Source organism: Engystomops pustulosus, chromosome 4, assembly GCF_040894005.1.
Source record: "Engystomops pustulosus chromosome 4, aEngPut4.maternal, whole genome shotgun sequence".
Lineage (NCBI taxonomy): Eukaryota > Metazoa > Chordata > Amphibia > Anura > Leptodactylidae > Engystomops > Engystomops pustulosus.
This window is the reverse complement of record NC_092414.1, coordinates 140,948,379-140,967,284: the sequence shown is the minus strand read 5'-3', so window position 1 is coordinate 140,967,284 and position 18,906 is coordinate 140,948,379. Positions and strand designations below refer to the sequence as shown.

At 39.2% G+C, this 18,906-nt stretch overlaps 1 protein-coding gene and 1 long non-coding RNA gene across 6 annotated transcripts in view; one reads left to right on the top strand and one right to left on the bottom strand.

Annotated features, from left to right (window-relative positions):
* Positions 1-18,906, bottom strand: part of VPS13C (vacuolar protein sorting 13 homolog C) — a 228,727-nt gene that overhangs the window by 82,059 nt on the left and 127,762 nt on the right. For 3 of the 5 annotated variants that reach the window (XM_072147788.1, XM_072147784.1, XM_072147786.1), the window contains 10 exons: positions 11,136-11,440; positions 9,492-9,639; positions 7,238-7,346; positions 6,804-6,931; positions 6,553-6,709; positions 6,379-6,458; positions 4,834-4,893; positions 2,694-2,862; positions 1,565-1,681; positions 93-196 (listed from right to left, as the gene is read on the bottom strand). In XM_072147788.1, coding sequence (XP_072003889.1) covers positions 93-196; positions 1,565-1,681; positions 2,694-2,862; positions 4,834-4,893; positions 6,379-6,458; positions 6,553-6,709; positions 6,804-6,931; positions 7,238-7,346; positions 9,492-9,639; positions 11,136-11,440 — 1,377 coding nt within the window. The remainder of the gene's footprint in view (positions 1-92; positions 197-1,564; positions 1,682-2,693; positions 2,863-4,833; positions 4,894-6,378; positions 6,459-6,552; positions 6,710-6,803; positions 6,932-7,237; positions 7,347-9,491; positions 9,640-11,135; positions 11,441-18,906) is intronic. The other 2 variants (XM_072147785.1, XM_072147787.1) reach the window with 1 other exon arrangement.
* On the top strand, positions 1,391-5,136 carry LOC140127286 (uncharacterized). The gene is made up of 4 exons (XR_011854972.1): positions 1,391-1,738; positions 2,089-2,249; positions 2,778-2,944; positions 4,792-5,136. It is a non-coding gene; the product is annotated as an uncharacterized lncRNA (long non-coding RNA).

Genomic DNA, 18,906 nt, shown 5'->3' with positions numbered 1-18,906 from the left:
AGACCTCATCATGCCAATTAAAATACCAGTATCACTTCAACGGCATTTGTATTGTAGACTTTGACAACATACAAAATGAAAAATGTATGTACCTTTTGATGAATGGTTTTAGGATCTACATTGATGACAACAATATCACGGAGACGAGCAAAGAGATCTTTCTTCTGGGCCTGTACAATAAAAGAGGCATCCATACCTAGAATAAATAAATGCATAATGAGTATGCTGGCTTATTCACACTTCAGTATTCACAAACTGTAAAGGAATCCATAGATTTTAATGTAAATATTTAGATATCCCTAGTAAAAAGTTAGAGAATAATCTATTTTGGTCCATTTCACAGACAGTTCTTGCACATAACAATCTTATGGCTCAGCAAAAGTCATGGCCAGAACATCAGTGCCCTATGTGTGCCGGTTTTCATGGAACCCAAAACATAATAACGATATAAATTTTGTAACAAAAAAATTGGATTATCTGATTTCACTAATGTGAAACACAGATCAACTATGAACAAACTGCAACCATAATATTAGTAGGATTGTGCACAGTCCATATTGTCTATAAATATGAATATCCTAAGACTTTTTTTCATGACCATGTTAATATAAAAACAAACATACACATGGGCACATTTACTAAAAACAGTGCAAACTGGATTATGTGCAGTTTGCCTGTGTATATTGCAGTGTGCGCCAGATTAATTAAGGCTCCTGCTCTGGCGCCCCCTGCACTGCCCCGACAGAGTGCACCAACTTTTTTTTAATGCACCTTTAACATGGGGCGTGCGACACAATTCTGTCGGACTTTGCATGTCAAATGCGCCGCATGGTCCGACTGCACCACAATGCCCATTTAATGACTTTTTGTGTCCAGAAAGAATACTGCAGCCGTGACACGAAAGAGTTTCGAAACAGATTAAATACATATGCAAGTAGTTTGTAAATAAAAGAATGTGCAAGGTCTGCTAGAAAACTGGCGCAAGGACCTTTGTAAATGTGCCACACTGCCTGTTCACTGGTTGAACTTCCCAAACTGACTATAGTGTATGGCATATAGGGAGTAATAATGTACTTCCAACTGGACAGTTGGAGGGATTGTTCTGATCTCACATAAAGCTGCAAGATATATACAGTAGTGCTCTACATCATCTTAACATCAAAATAAAAATCTACATGGGTTTTTGTTTCATTAGATGTGTGGTAAGAAGTCCATCATTCTACCAATAAATTTATGTAAAAAAAAATAACTTCTTCACAATGCCAATTTGGAAATACACTGCATAGTATATTGCAACGTGAAATAAATAATTATTTGTCATAATCGAGTTCTGGAATGTAGGCTATGAGAACAACACTGTCTGTACAAGGAGTGTTCTGTATGTGTCCTAAATATAGAGATTTGTTTTAACTGAACCAATTCAAAATGCTGTACTAGTAAAATTCTGTTAATTACATTCCATTATTAGTAATTTTTTTTCTGCATATGTTTTCTATCCATTGGTAATATATGATGTAATCTGAAGAATATCTGAATCTCCTCTGGTGTAGTGCTGTGGACGTACCTTTTATCCTAATGTCAGCAATGCTGCATGACTCATCACAAACCAAAATATTAAAGGCATTTAAAGTTGCGGAGAGCTTCAAGTCAGAGACATCCTGTTCAGATGTCTTCAATACTGCTGGAAAAAAATTGTAAAAAAAATGAACTGCATCATACAGTTGTAACATACCTAAAGGTAAATACAGGCAGTCCCTGGGTTATGTACAAGATAGGTTCTGTAAGTTTGTTCTCAAGTTGAATTTGTATGTAAGTCGGAACTGTATACTTTATAATTGTGACCCCAGCCAAAATTTTTATGGCCTCCGTGTTGGATTGTCATAAGAACCAGGATTAACTATAAAGCTTAAATGCAGACACATTTGGTAAGTGTTACGGCAGATCATTGTAGCCTATGGGTATAGTAATTACCAACATCCAGAAATCAGTTTGTAACTAGGGGTCGTTTGTAAGTTGGGTGCTCTTAAGAAGGGGACCACCTGTATACACATACTACTTGGGTTTAACATTTGTTTTATTTTTTTGAAGGGCAAAAGTAAATACTTATTTACTTCAATAAGCTCCATCACCACATTTATCCCGCCGCTGCTCTAACAGACAGAGGTTAGAGGAGTAATGTCACATTGACCGCACAAAGACAGATCAGTGGACAAAGAAGTCATTGTTCTGGACCAGTGCAGCAGAGAGAGGTAAATATTACCATATTTTTTACAGACTATAAGGCACACCATCAATAAATTCCTGCTAAAACGTCTAGGTTCATATATAAGGCGCACCGGATTATAAAGCGCACCGGATTATAAGGTGCACCGGATTATAAAGTGCACCGGATTATAAAGTGCACCGGATTATAAGGATGAATGACCAGCAGATGGCAGACCTGTGCACAGTTCAAGGCAGCTGTTATCTGTAAGTACGGTTCAATCAAAGGATTTTTTGTGCGCCTTATAGTCTGAAAAAAACGGTACTTTGGTACGGTACCATAAATTTATCACATGTTCTGTGGATATATCATACACATGTGTGATAAGCATAACCCTGTCATGTACACTCCTTCAGTTGCATTGTTTTATTTTTCCACGGAATAAGTAAAGAATGCATCTTATTAGCCATGAAATGGGTAACAGACTTACCAGTGCCTGGTTTCGTGGCCACATTTCTCTCTCCTTCTACATCAGGTTTTGGTGCTTTAGCTTTATCTGTAACTTTGTCCTCAGCAGATGGGACAGCAGCAGACAGGAAATTCATCAAGGACAGCAATGCCTGAGTGTGTAGGACCAGGTCAAGTGTAGTCATGGAAAACTAACAAAAGAAAACAAGAAACAACCATTACTGAAACAGCAAACACAGGGCATGGCTTCATAAACTAAAATAAACACAACAGGTAACAAACTGTCTGTAATATCCTTTCCCTTCCAGGCAATATACAAACCACTCAAAGGCCTCACTCACGTGCCTGTGGCCGGGTGGGTACACATTTGTGTGAATGTACCCTTAGGCATCATTTACATGGCCGTCTGGGGGGGAGGGGAGATGTATATGCAGCCGCAAATTTGTATATGAGGCACTTTTTTCTATGGAGGGGTCACCTCCTCTCCAACCCACAACCCGGCTGTGGTCGGGTGGGCATACGGCTGTATGGATGTACCCTTAGTTTGTCAGCACAGTTGACATACTGGAAAACAGGTGCAGAAGGGATATCATGCATGGAAATGCCTGCAATAATATTACACGGTATGTTGAATGTATTACATAAATGCCTCATGCACAAAGGTCCTCACCAGAGCTGCAGGTTTGGAATTACTAGTCTGTCAAACCTGCATTATGCAAACACCTCCAGCTGAAAATGTCCCTGGGGTCCCTGTGACTATATTGGCCAATGTGGGGGCAATGTTGCTATATTGGCTACACGGTGGGTATTGTTACTATATTGGCTATTGTTGAGAGCATAATAGTAGCACATGTAGCTTCATAATACAGAAGAGAGGAGACTCTATATTAAATTGTACAGAGTTTGTAGGTCCAGATCAAAATTTTTTTCTATTAGACATGTCTCTGCATGTACAGACAGTCCCCGACTTAAGAACACTCGATTTACAGATGACCCCTAGTTACAAACGGACCTTTGGATTTTGGAAATTTACTGTACTTTAGTCCTTGGCTACAATAAACAGCCATACCAGTTATTAAAGGTGTCTGCAATTAAACTTTATTGTTAATCCTGGTTCTTATGACAACCCAAATTTTTTTAAATCCAATTGTCACGGAGACCAAAAAAATATTGGCTGGGATTACAATTATAAAATATAGAGTTCCGATTTACATACAAATACAACTTAAGAAAAACCTGTGGACTGCCTGTATATGTAGATGTACTTTTACCTCCTTTGAAAGCTTCAGCCTTTCCTCACCATGTGTCCCTCTGCAAATACAGGCAGTCCCCGGGTTACATACAAGATAGGGTCTGGAGGTTTGTTCTTAAGTTGAATTTGTATGCAAGTCAAAACTGTATATTTTATAATTGAAGTTCTAGACAAATTTTTTTCTTTTGTCCCAGTGACAATTGGAGTTTCAAAATTTTTGCTGTAATTGGACAAAAGATTATCAATAAAGCTTCATTACAGATACTTTACAGCTGATCATTGCAGTCTGGGACTATAGTAAAGCATCCAGAAAGCTTCACCAGAGGTAACAGTGGGCAGAGGGGTCCGTCTGTAACTATGGATTGTTTGTAAGTCGGGTGTCCTTAAGTAGGGGACCGCGTGTATACAGAACTCAGTGTTTATTTCTCCTTCAGTCTGCTCTAATGGCGTAATCCACTGTGCCTCTTTCTCTCACAGTCCGTCTCACTGACAGACACGGGGAGAGGGGAGGGAGAAGCAGGATGAGTCAATGTCCTGCTGCAGGCCCCTCCTATTCATTAGAGCTCAGATATGTAATCAAAGATCCACAGACATTTTGAAGACAGCACTAAAGTCAGTAGCAGTAATGCTGAATCACATGATGAAAATTCAGGGATTATTATTAAGCCAGTAAAGGCACATGGCAATTTATGTATGAGGGTGATCAACCCTTTCACATTATGCATTATTACCATAATAATTACACCCTTAACAATGACAGCAATAAAATTAATGTTTCATTGTTAAATACAGATGCTAAACATATTGCTCAGGGTATGTATGATATCATAAGCAATATGGTTATGTGTTATTTGTATTCCACTTACAGGCAAATCCTATTAACGGAAATTAAGAATCACAATATACTTACGCTCAAAGACTGCAAAGTACTGCTGTGAACAGTCTGAAAATTGGGTCCATTACTGTCAGCCTGAAATCAAGAAAACCAAGCAAATAACTGGTTCATTATTGGTAATGATTAAACCACGAGAAGTGAGACATTATTTTCAGAACTATAGACCACTCACCATACCCCCTCCCCAGCATTTCTAGAGTTTAGAATGAGACTGAGACCATCTTGAACACAATTGCACAGTTTGACTTATTTCGCCAATACTTCAATTACAAGTATAAGGGTACATTTCCATTTATATCTAATGATTTTATCTAATGACAGTTTAAGTAATGAGTTCTTACTGTACATATTAATTTCCTGCATTCCTGTATATTTAAGTAGCACAACACATTTTGTACAGCTGGGGAGACTTGGGTGCTACTGTACATTCAAGAATAAAGATGAGTGTTCATGCCCACAAGAGGGCACCATAACCTTAATTATTGCCAAGTTTAGGTCTGTAATCAAAAGTATTAAAAATTAGAGAGGTTTTTTGACTATAAAAGCATGGTCACAAGGGGTCTAGTGAACATGGTGCAATAGAAGTCATGCAGGGCCACAACAAAAGGAAATTTGTTTCACCCTGTGCACCATTTGGTGCCCACCTAAATAAAAGTTTAATGAACAATTGCACTAAATGAAATACCCTCTAATGGATCAGTGATGGGGCCCAAGGGTGCTGGAGGGGCCCACTTGGGGGCCAAAAAAAATTCATCCCCCGAATCAATTGTACCAGTGTCGTTTTAAGACACTGTTGCAAATGATCACCATCCGGCTCCTGTAGTTTTCATCAGATCAGAGCCGGCACATAAAGCAGGAACAGCAGAAGAAAGATGTCGGCTGTAGGCGCTGATCCGGGGGAACGAGGAAAGGGGAGGGTTTTTTTTTTTCCCAGAGAGTTGGAACAGTGTGTTTTATATGGAGGGGGGGGGGGATGTGCCTTATGGGTGCATTATATGGGTGGTGGGACAGTGTGGCTTATGATGGAAGGGGGCAGTGTGGCTTATGGAGGAAGGCGGCAGGGTGGCTTATATGGGTGGGGGGGGGGCAGTGTGCATTATGTGAAGGTAGTGTGGCTTATATGAAGGGACAGTGTGGCTACGGGGACAACGACAATGTGGCTTATGGGGGGACAATGCGGCTACGGATGGAAAATATGGCTACGTATGGGGAGTGACTGTGTGGCTACCACGTGGAGGGGGGAGGGACAGTGTGGCTACTGGGGGAGCCAGTGTGGTGCTGGGACATAAGTTTTCATCCATTAAGTAGTAGAGCATGTCCTAGTCAGAACCAATTTTTACATATCACTTATATACTATAATTCATGACGATCCATAATAAATAAAAGGCAGCCTGATCGGCTGTAAATCGGCTGTGAAAAATAGGATTGTTTTGCAATGTCCGTATGCAGCCATATAATTTTATTTTAAAATGTGCATGATCTCTCGGTCATTCTCATAGAAATGATGCGATAGGACATCCCCTTTAAGATAAATAATAAAAACTAATTATCATCAAAACCTTTATATACTCCATTTTTAGAAGGTGTTCATTGGTGTCATCAGAAGAATTCATAAGAAGCAGAGGGTATCCTGTAGGACCTGTGGGGACAAAGCAAACATGACAAAATGAAGGAAAACAACTGATATGTTGGATAATAAACAGGAATTGGATATTCTGTATTTACAGTCTTACCTGAAAACTCATTACAGGTCATGCTGATTTTCTGCAAATACACAACAGCTGTCATCTCTTGGTTTCCCACACGGGTTTCTGCTCCAAGTTGTGAAGCCTGAATAATATGAAGAGGTGGAGCGTTTCCTCTAACCTGCTTCATGAGCTGAATCATAACCTGTACACAGAGAAGAGGGAAATGTTTCTAATAAAGGGTAAAGCTGAATGAAAATCCAAAGGTAACAATTCTTTACCAGAAGAGGGGACATTACCCTTTTAATTTCAAAATGAATGACAAGACTCAGCTGTGATGAGGACTCCACTGCCTCTGAGACTTCACTCAGCTCTTTCTTAGTTAACATTGCGCTTTGCTCGATTTCTTTTTTAGATTTTACAATCTCTGTCAAGAAAATATGATAAAAAATTACATTTTGGCAAACCCACCAGTCTCAAACTTTTTAATTAATTCCTATACTGTGCATTAAATTAATCCTAGTTACATTTATGTATGTAATGTTGTACTTTAAATTTCTTCATGTGAGGTCTTGTACAAATGAAATAATTTTTCTAAACCTGGGAGCACACAGGATGGTGACAGAAGATTACAGCCTGTATATGACCAAAAGACTATCCTTCCTATAGTATACCAATGCTGTGCTTATCCTACATGTAATATACATGATTTGGCTTAGCAGACATAACATACCAGGGTGTCCAGATATTTGACCAGAATCTGCAGTGGCTGCTCTACCTTCACCAAGATTTTCCACCAAGACATTGAAGAGTACACTTAGATCCTCCTGACTCAACCACACCTTAAAAGCAAACAAAAATCAAATCAGTAAATTAATTGGTATCCTGTATTTATGATCCTTTCTTGTATATGTGATGTGTGGATGTATATTTAAAAAAAAAAAAGCATAGTGCAACTTGATGGGTTAGGGAATTCTTTACACCTAAATACATTTCTAGCTCTAAGGAAGTCTGATAGAGCATCTCACACCCCGGTTACACCATATTATGTGTAATAAGAACACAAGTGAACACACCATTCCTACCCTTATGTCTACGTGAACAAGAATGTGAGCTGTTCTCAGGATGCAAACAACAGCTTTGTGGTGTGTTTTTGTGGTCCATATTTCAGCAATAATAGCCTGTGTGTCATCAGTTTTTGCGGATCTGCAACAAAAGCTGAAGGCTGGTAAACAATGTCACTAGGTTGTCCCAAACAGAACACCAATGGACAGAACACCAATGACAGCCATGTCGGCATCTGTATTTTTCATGTTCCCATAGAAGGCCCAAGTGACAAACACAACCAGGAGTTTTATACAGCCTCCACACGCATCTATAAAAAAATCCTCAAGTGAGTCCATTGAAATTTATGTCAGTGTGCCATCAATGAAACAAAAAGCACATGGCAGAAAACCAGATTCATGTAGCCTCAGACTGTGTAAACTACCAAGTAATCAGAGTAATCACACTTGTTCACACACTTCTTTGCTTTTAAGACAATGGTTTTTGGAGCCAAAAACTGCATTAAAGATAAATTTTATATACAAAATACACTATGGCCACTGCACTAACAATTCAACATAAACATTGGGCAAAGGATTCATGAAAGGAATACCCAAAACAGAAGAAAATACTGAAAAATCTGCAAGGACTTGAAAGCTACACGAAACAATAAGTATTTAACATTTTTTTACCTTCTACTGAAATCAATGAAGCTTTAATGTGGGAGTTAGGGACAGATGACTATTCATGCTAAGAGGAGCAATAAAGTATTTGCCACAAGAGCAACGTATCTGTCCAGCTCAGGCTCCAGCCCCCAAGACGGACAGCATGTAGTTATCAGTGTTTTCTAAAACACTTTTCACTCAGTGTGCAGCAGAAGCAGCAAAGATAAACTGCTTGTATACTAGATCATATTTTACATGCCAGCTCTTTCCATTGACTGTTTAAAACAAGCTAATTCATTAGAAAAGTATCCTTATCTATCAACTCATCTGGGCGAGTATGTCTGGTTCAGAAATACTGTTGCAGGAAGAAGGGAGGAAAGAACAGGATCACCATAGCAGCCCGCCTTATACATGGGATCCTGCCCTAAAGGTCACGCAGCCATTTAATCATATAAAAGCACAATGGACCCTGCTTCCCATCAACAATTTCTACGGATCTGGGAACCATGGATCCTCTTTTGTGACACTCAGGATTTCAAGGATCTGTTCATAGATCTTACCTCTCCTGATCCTGTACTGCCATCTTAACGTTCCTGCTTGATTTCTCTTCCCTCCTTACATAGATGGACTGCGGTCTCCTTATCTAACTTGTGTCTATCCTCTAAAGTCAGTGTCTGCATACACTTTCCTTTGTTTCCTATGCACTCCACAAATTGTGTAGTCTGATTTGTTATATTTATCATGTTTCTTAATAAATGCAGATTCAACATAATTACAGCATTCAATACTTACATTTTAAAAGTTATAAGATGGAGGGGGTTCTTACTCCGTAGTCTATAATGCATCAGTATATTGAGTATAAATATGTATACAAATGTTATATAAAATGCTATCTAGACCGTACGATGAACCTAAAGAAATATTTACCCCAAAAGCATACAACACAAAAATTCAGTATTGTCTAAAGAAAAAGAATATCATACACTTAAAATCTGTTACATGTACGATAATTGTTGCTGCATTCTATTGCTCAAAAGTTATTAAAGAAAAAAGTGCACATATTTATTATCAACATAATTGTAGCATAATGGTAATATGTAGAATAAAGGTAAAATGTTATTTATCCAATTGGGTGAACAGCACATAAAAAAACTCCTACAGCAACACCATAAAAAAATGTAAACAGTAATGTGCTTTGGACAGCAACAATAAAAATAAGTAAAAGAATACTTGATCCTAAAAAAAATTGATCCTGAAGGGGTTAAATTGGTAACTTACATCCATAGTATTTAGATGTCCTTTTAGTTCCAAAACAGGAATATCATGGTACCATGTGGCTGCAAGATTGCGATTTACAGACAGACACAGATTGATAGGGTGAAGGATCTGTATATCCGACTGTGCTGAACTTGTGTTTAAAACTTCCCTATCAAGAGAAGAAAATGATGAAGAATTGCTTTCTTTATTTTGAAGCAAATGTTGTAAATATATCTTAAGTACTGGTAGCAAACACATATACATACGTATTACAAAATAATACCAAAATATATTTTAAAAATTGCCTGTGTTGCTCCCCTCAAATTGCTGACTCATTGCTGGGTCACAAGAGTTTCAGTTCATTTGTTTCATGTCACTGGGGGGCGCTGACACTTCCCGCCCAAGGGGAGCAATAACGGCACCCCGATCTTATTTCTGCTGCTTTTTTTTTTTTAATTTTAATGTGCATATTTCATGCATTTTTGTTTATACTCTTTGCTGAAAGCAAGAGGAGGTTCAAACATCATCAGAATGCAGTGATTTGCTTCTGCTTCTGTTCAGGGTGCCTGTTTTGGGATGTAATTGTTAATATATGGACCGTTACATCCCAGGGGGTACAATTTAGTGAAGGCTGGGGAGGAATGCCATACAACAGCATCTGTATTTCTTAGACTTAAAGTATACCTATTTTTATCAGCAAACAGGCAGGATGAAACAGTGCAGTCTTCTGGGCCTTTTCATCCTGTGTTCCCTGCTGTATGGCGATATATACGGATCAGATAATAGTGGTGTAGGCGGTTTGCACATTCAATAAGTGCGTGTGCAGTCAGCTAGGTATCCTACCCCAAAATCTTCATGAGATAAAAAAAAAAGCTGTGCACCACTCTTGAATTCATAAGCAAATTAGGCTTATTAAGATGAACAGTGTCACAGGGACATTTCGGCCCGCCCGGCTTTTGGCAAAACACACTGAAATCTGTATGATACAACTAGGACGACGCTCTGTGTATTGCATATATACGGATCAGACAGAAGCCGAATAGATACTCTTATGGCCTCCATCTCACTGCATACGTCTATGGTCACATGTAAATCAGAGCTTGCCTGACTTATAAGCTGAACATGGTCACAAAACGAAACACAGCCTAACACTGGTGTGAACCTAACCCACAGGAATTCAAAAGTCCATCAAAATGACTAATGCGTGTTTGAACATCAAGATCTTTCCAGGTCTGTTCTTCATTACATTAAAGGGGTTGTCAGACTATTAGAACAAATTAGAAAAATGGCCCGGGGAGGGCTTTAAAAAAAATAAATAAATAAAGCTTTACTTACTTCCTCTGGGGCTTCCAGTGTCCAGCACCGCATGTTTGTCAGTTCCGCTCACACTGTTTCCGGACACCTGGCACTCATCTCCTGACCCAGCACTTGCAACAGCACTGGGACATAGGGATGGATGGGCATGCCTGGCGCCTGGAAGTTGCCAGAGCAAGCTGCCGTGAGGAGGTGAGTAAAGCTTTATTTTTGCATAACGGCCCGCAAAGGCGTGCGGCTAGCTCTAGGCCACCAAATACGGTTGTGTGCATGAGGGCAAAGAAAGGCTTGAAAATTTACCAAAGATAAAACCTTGTGGAAATACATTACACTGACATTGAGACAACTTACCGTGACAGTTTGAATTGGGTGAGATTAATCGTCATACAGTCTATAATAGGGGGAATTTGGTGGTATTCAGAAGACACCAGACTAAATGTATTGTTTATTTTAAGTAACCCCAGATCAGCCACAATAGCATTGTTCGATGTGGAAGACTGAGGGATTACTATGACTGGAGCTTTGAGATGAATATCCATCAACAGTCGAAAACTCCTCTCAGCCAATCCTTTCACTTTGGTGGCTGCAAGATGTGCTGCATTTGCAGTAGCTGCACCCACTTTTTCTTTGGCAATCTGAAAGTTGTTTAAAAAGTCCTAAACAAACACAAGATAGATAATTAAATTAATATAAAGTAAAATAAAGACACACTCCAAGCACATAACGTGTCATAGGTCTCACCCTTAAAACCTCTAAACTTGAACAATGATATTATCTTATCCATAAGTTTGCTTACATGACAATGGTCAGGTACACAGTCTGTCTGGGATTCACTAGAAGACTAATTAATCCACATTAACGACAACTAATGGCAATTTCCCAGCATATGTGCAAACGTACCATTAGCAAGGCAAGGTAAAGAGAAAAGTGTGTGCTGAACACATGGCCCATAATTAATTAGTAAAGTGCTTGCTGAGTGCAGGCTATACGGCTCTGGTCAGGTCCGGAAGTTTGGCAAATTCCCGGCACACGATCAATGCATGTGTTACATTCTGCTCCACACAGTACAATGATTATACTCATTTCTGTCTGCCAGCTTAATTTTGAGTAACCCTGGAAAATAACTCTTATTAACAAATTGATGCGCATTTAGACACTCAGTCACCTAATTTTTGTCTTTTGTGATTTGGACCTCCGCTACCTTCCATTAAAGATAAAATGTATATTTTATCTCTCTGTTCCACAAATGATGAGAACTGGATGAGTCATACTTTATTTTTCCAAAAAAGGATTCAATGATATTACAGAAATAACCTACAATTATGATCATAGAACAAAGTTAAAGAAGCGCTCATAAAATTCAGTTTCTGACACTGATCAGAGCAGTAGAACAATGAATAAGGGACTACAGATAACATTTTAATGTTAGATTTCTAGGACTATGCTATGGTTCACATGACATGGCCTCTATGGCACCCAAAACTGACCCCCACAGCAAAGTCATGGAGGCACTGCACTTGGGATGTGTTACTCCTATTCTTTAATGAAATTAATAAATGAATATATTAACAGCATATCAGTAACCAACGCATGCTATATAGCAGTGGTAGCAAACCTATGGCACGGATGCCAGAGGTGGCACTTGGAGCCCTTTCTGTGGGCACTCAGGCCATCACCTCAGGACAGAGTTCACCAAACACTGAATCTTCCTGCAGCCCCAGGCAACTTAAAAGATGCTGCCCTCAGCACCATTTTAACCCCTTCCTGACATTTGACGTACTATTACTGCATGGCGGGAGGTGCGTTCCTGCAATATGCAGTAATAGTACGTCAAACTTCTGGCCCCGGCTCCTGAATGGAGCCGGGGCCAGAAGCTGCCGATCGCGGGTGTTAACCCCTAACACGCCACGGTCGCGCTGACCGCTAGGGGCATTTAACTGGATTCGGACACCCCCCCCCCCACGGCGCTTACCGGGGGGGGGGGGGGGCTGGGGAGGAGTCCGCTGCTCTGATCGCAGCCCCGGGACTGCCAGTGCCCGGGGCTGCGCAATCTCCTTCTGGCAGGACCCGGCTGTGATACACTGAGCACTGAGCACACTGTATTAGGTGAAGAATAGCTTGAACAAGCGATCAGTGGATCACTTGTTCAAGCTAACCTGTAAAAGTAAAGAAAAAAGTTAAAAACACTAAATAAACACACTTTTTAATAAAAATAATTAATTAAATAAAGTACAAAATTTTCACCAAATATCTGATTTTCTCATAAATAAATGCAAAACATACCACCAAAATTTTTTAACTAACATGAAGTACAATGTGTCACGAAAAAACTATTTCAAAATCACTTGGATATGTTAAAGCGTTCCAAAGTTATAACCATTTATAGTGTCAGAGGGCAGATTTGAAAAAATGGGCCGTGTCAGGAAGGTGAAAAGTGGCTTCGGCGTTAAGGGGTTAAAGTGACACTTCACTGGCTGTTTTGAACTGTGGGAAATGTGAGAAAGTATTGACAAAACTGCATTATCTTTGGAGGTCTTCCTGCTGGACCCACCATTCTTCCTATACAAAGGTACCCTGGAGAGAAGCTAAAATGATAGTCTGAATTTGCGCTTCTTTCAACTGTATTGGTGGCCTCAGGGGGATGATATGATTGAATGACGTGGAAGAACCGGTATCAATAAGTTACTGCTTAAAATTCCATGTTGGCACTTCACAATAAAAGTGGATTTTGGTTGTAGTTTGGGCACTCAGTCTCTAAATGGTTCCCCATCACTGCTATATAGAAATTTCCAAGCTTGAGAGTCGAGGCCCCAAAAAAATATGTTCATATATTGGATGCCTTTCCTGCTCAACATGAATTAGAGGTATACCCGAAACGGTAGCTGATAAAGGGCTGGAGGGATTTGTACAGAAGATGTTTTCGGCAATAGTCACAGACAAGACAATTGATAGAATACATAGATTACCCAAACCAAAAACTCTAAAACCAGAATTGCCTAGAGATAAAATTGTGAGATTTCACATGCATAAAATGAAAGAAAAATTGATGCAAGCAGGGAAACATATGTCTAAATTCCCACAGCCATTTCAAACCATTGAAATCTTTGGATATCTCTCAGTAAATACCTTAAAGAGAAGAAAAGAGTTTGGAAAAAAAACACAAAATTGCTAAGGGAAAACAATATAGATTACATTTGGGGGTTCCCAGTTAAATTAATTGTATGGTACAAAGACCAACAGCACACTTGTAATGAACCAAAGGATTTGGACTCACTACTAGAAAATTGGGGCCTGAAGCAAAGTGTAGGGACAGAACAAAAAATCCAGACAGAATGGACACGATCAGCAAAGAAATAAAAGGAAATGAGTAAGAGAAAATTATAGTCAGAAGAAGCAGACGGGCAAAAATTAAAATGGGCATAGGAAATTTGAAAGAAAAAAAAAAAAAAGTACTTCCAATGGCTTATCAGATCCTGAAAAGGTTGGAGGTGCTTCCCCCAATAATAGTCGGCGTTAAAACCGACAAGGAATATATGCAAAATTATTTGTTTAATGTTTGTGTTTGTTTATGGTTATGTGTGGTGTGGAATTGGTACCGGCAGTGTCAGTCTTGGAAACAGAATAAAGCTTTGTTACATATTAATAGATGTAGCTGAAAGTTTTATCTATAAAATGTGCGAGGTTTGAACTCCCCTTACAAAAGAAAAGCCCTGTGGACAGAGGTGGAGGAGTCTGGGTGCGATATTGTATGTATTTAAGAATCACATTTATTAGCTAAAGACGTAAGGACTTTCATGTAGGGTTTCAATCAAACTGTTTAAGTAAAAAAGCAGGAGTGAGTATCTTCATAAAATCCTCGGTGAACTTTGGAATTAACAGACTGGGTGAAAGCTAAAGAAGGGCGGTATGTGATCCTGATTGGTGGTATAAATGGTATTCAATATACATTGGCCACAGTGTATGCACCAAACATGGGGCAATTTATGTTTCTACGTTCAGTGCTAAAAATAGAAACAATTAAACAAGGAAGAGTAGTGATCTGTGGGGATTTTAATGCACCACCATCAGAGGGTCAGGATTGCACTTCATTGGGTGGCAGAAAAGAAACAGGAAGCATTATTCGGGAGTGGGACCTGCATGACATCTGGAGGTATCAACATGTAAATGAAAAGGATTATACATATTTTTCCCCTAGACATGGATCTTACTCCAGGATAGATTATTTTCTGATAGACATAGAGACCCTTTCACATTGCACCGGCACAGCGATTGGGGATATATCGTGGTCAGACCATGCCGCCACAGTACTACAACTACAGAAAGGTCCGAAATTGAATGCTATCATAAGATGGAGACTACAAACTCACTTGTTAAGATCCCCAGAATATCAATCCCGAGTGTTACAGGAGACAAATGAATTTTCTAGAATAAAAGATAATTTAGAAGTAAGTGAGGAAACTTTATGGTCTACTTATAAAATGTTCATGAAAGAGTTATATAAGAAAATTGGAGCAGAAGCCAAAAGACATAGAAAAAGTAATTTAGATGAGTTGATTTCAGAAATAAGAAGGATAGAGGAGAGAAATAAAGCAGCCCAGTGCCCAGAAGGCACAAAAGAGCTGATAGAAATAACATTACAATTACGTACACTACTCCTCCAAACATATTCCCAAACATGAATAAATGTAAGATAAAGTTTTACTCAATGTGGGATAAAGCAAGTAAATTATTGGCAAAGAGAGTTAAAATGGGTTACGCAAAGAACAAAATGGGTACTGCAGAAACCCTGCAGTACCCAGAAAATAAATTTAGTGAAAACCCAATTCAGATGGTGGAAGCCTTTCAAAGGTATTACGCTAAATTATATAACTTAAAAGATGAAAAAACAGAAATACAGCCAACGGGAGCGAAGGTGCAAAACTTTCTAAAGACCATTAATTTGCTAAGTCTCTCAGAAGATCAAATAGAGAACCTAAATAGCCCCCTCACAACAGGAGAAATAGAGGAACTAATCAAGACATTAAAGCTAAATAAGTCTCCGGGCCCGTTACCTACCCTATTTGGAAAGAGTATACAGATTTTGGCAAGAAAAGGGCAAGATTGCTTCAGCATGAAATTCAGATAAAAAGTTTCCCCTAGCTCATTTTGAACTAACAGACTCCTATTCAGGGTAAATATGCATAGTCGGACGGTCTAAAAAGCATTACATCACCATGATAACCGATAACATTTAGAGTCTAACCCTCATGGTGCAGTCACACTTTAACCTGTCAGCGTTGTTTGAAAAAAATGAGAATTAGACAGGTTGCCATAGAGCCTTACATGCCTAAGGGGACCCTTTTTTTGACTAAGTTGATCGATGGTCACATGTGGAGAAAATGTACTTTGATTCTTTGCCTGGATATCACTAGCCGTGGAACGCTCACTGCGCATGTCAGCCACATGCGGCTTATGCACATGCGCAAGAATCCAGCAAGTTGGACTGGGCGTATACTCACGCCCGAGTCAATCAGCCACCTCCCCAGCATGTCATCAGTTCCTACTCTCTTCGATATCTCACTTGGCCATCTAGCCGAATTCTCACGCATGCGCATAAGCTGCATGTGGCTGTCAAGCACAGTGAGCGATTGAGCATTCCTAGGCCTCTGCCGCCTCACTATGTGTGCGGAAGGTCAAAAGCCACACAATCCTTACTGCGCATGACAGCCACATGTGGTTTATGCACAAGAATTCGGCGAGGCGGCCAAGTGAGATATCGCAAAGAGGAGGAACTGATGACATGCTGGGGAGGTGGCTGCTAGACTCAAGCAAGAGTATACGCCAAGTCCGACTCGTTGGATTCTCTGCCTAGTACCAGGCAGAGTATCAAAGTTCATTTTATCCATGTGTGACCATCGATCAACTTAGTCAAAAAAAAAAAAAAAAAGGGGGTGCCTTTATGCATATAAAGCTCTATGGCAGGGGTCAGGAACCTTTTTTGCTGAGAGAGCCATGAACGCCACATATTTTAAAATATTATTTCGTAAGAGCCGTACCATATGCACATGCCCCTCAGTAGATAGGTAGTCACGGGTGCCCCTGCAATCTAGGTCTCGTATCGCAGGCACACCCGTGCCCCTCTCCATGGCAGCTCCCCTTTCCAAGCTCACTCAACCCACCACTTTCCGGCTCCCGTCCCGAGCCATAGGTTCCCTACACCTGCTCTATGGGAACATGTCTAATGCAACAGGTACGACTGAAAAGAACAACTCTTTTTTCAAAAACTAAGCCCTCAACCAGATCTGTCAACAGTTAGAGAACAGTTATGCCTCTAAAAAGTTGTTGATTGTTAAAAAAAAATAAAAAATTTCTCCGATATTTATTTTGCTCAGTAAAATTGAGCAAAGATAAGAAAAACTATATAAATGAAGTATCACCGTAATCGTAGTGAACTAGAGAATGAAGATAAAAAAAAATATTTGTTTGTTATGATGAGTGGCCAAAAAATGCTAAATAATAAAAATTGATAATTTTGTTTGTGTTTACCTTAAAATAGTTTTAGCTCCTATCACTCGGTGATGGTCAGTGTAAGATTCCAGGGTGTAGGCGGGGCCTCTCTAGCAGACACATTATGCTTCATCTAGTTCTGTGCGGTGGTAAGATTATCAGGGTACAAGTGTATATATACAGTTTCATCTGGCTTCTGACATTGTACTAACACACTGACACATAGAAAGAGAGATGAGTCAGATTAGAGATGCCCAAGATCCACTAGATTCCTATTACACACAGCACTAGTAAATTTGTCTTCTCACAGATATGAACCTCCCTACCCCTTCACTTATCTTCTTGTAGTTTGCAGCCTCTCTCTCTGTTCAAGATGTCCTAGCAGGAAGTGAGAGTCTCTGAGCTCTGTGCAGGGGGCGTGCCGACAGGCACATAGCAGAAACACACAGAAATCCCATCAGCACGATTTCACACAGAAATCCAAGATGGCGGCCCGACCCAAAGTCAGAAGTTATAGGGTTGTGTATAGGACTGAAATTGTATACACCAGTGAATAACAGTGAATTAGAGAATGTGTTATTTTGTTGTGCTGATTACATATAAGAAATTTGTCTTTGTGGGAATACCTCTTTAATGAAATCTTGTGAATAAGCTATAGAACCCCCAAATGAATTTTCTATACATTGTATCTCACCCCACAAATAATACGGTAAGCCCTCAAATGTGCACATGAAAAAAAATAAAAATTTTATAGCCTGTACAATGTGACAATACAAATCTGCCGTGAATGCTGTCCGGGTATACTCGGGCATCAAACTTTGCAGTATATTTCATCATTTAATTCATAATGAAAGTGTAATTTTTGACCTAAATCAATCAAAATTTAAAAGTTTTTAAATAGCACTTCCTCTCTACGTGAAACACTTAAAAGGTTAATAGATTTAATAGAAATTGTTTTACATACGTAGAGGTGTGTAGTTTCTATAGTGAGGTAATTTATGGGGTTTTACCATTATTTAGGCCTTTCAAAGTCACTTGAAAGCCAAGTTGTCTCTCAAAATGTATTTGATTGTATGGATTTTCATGAAAATTAGAAGGAAAAAAAAAAAAATCGCACCTTAATGTCCAAGCCTTATAACTTCCTAGAAAAATGAGAGGACACTTAAACAATGAAGCAGACATTCTGGAAATGTTAGTTATCAAGCTTGTTGGGTAGTTTAACTATCTGCCAGGAAAGCAGATTTTTCAAACTTTAAAAATAAAGAATTTTTCAGAGCTATTGCCAAATGTTTTATTTTTTTCCAGAACGAAACGCAAAACCTACTACTCTACAACCCACACTAGTGTCATAAAATTATCTATTGCGATTTGTACATTGTAACAGATGATGTGCAAAATCCCCATGTACTGCCATACTATAGTATGGCAGTATATGGTAGGATCAGACAACGTATGGTTAAAGTAGCATAGGGGGTCTGAAAAATAGTAAATAATAAAATTAAAAAACCCTAAAAAATGTTTAATCAACCCTTTCCCTAGAACTGAAGTAAACAGTTAAAATCATAAACATGATCACCATGTCCCAAAATGTCTGAACATAGTGCCCAAAGTCAAAAATGCCACTATTTTGCAACAT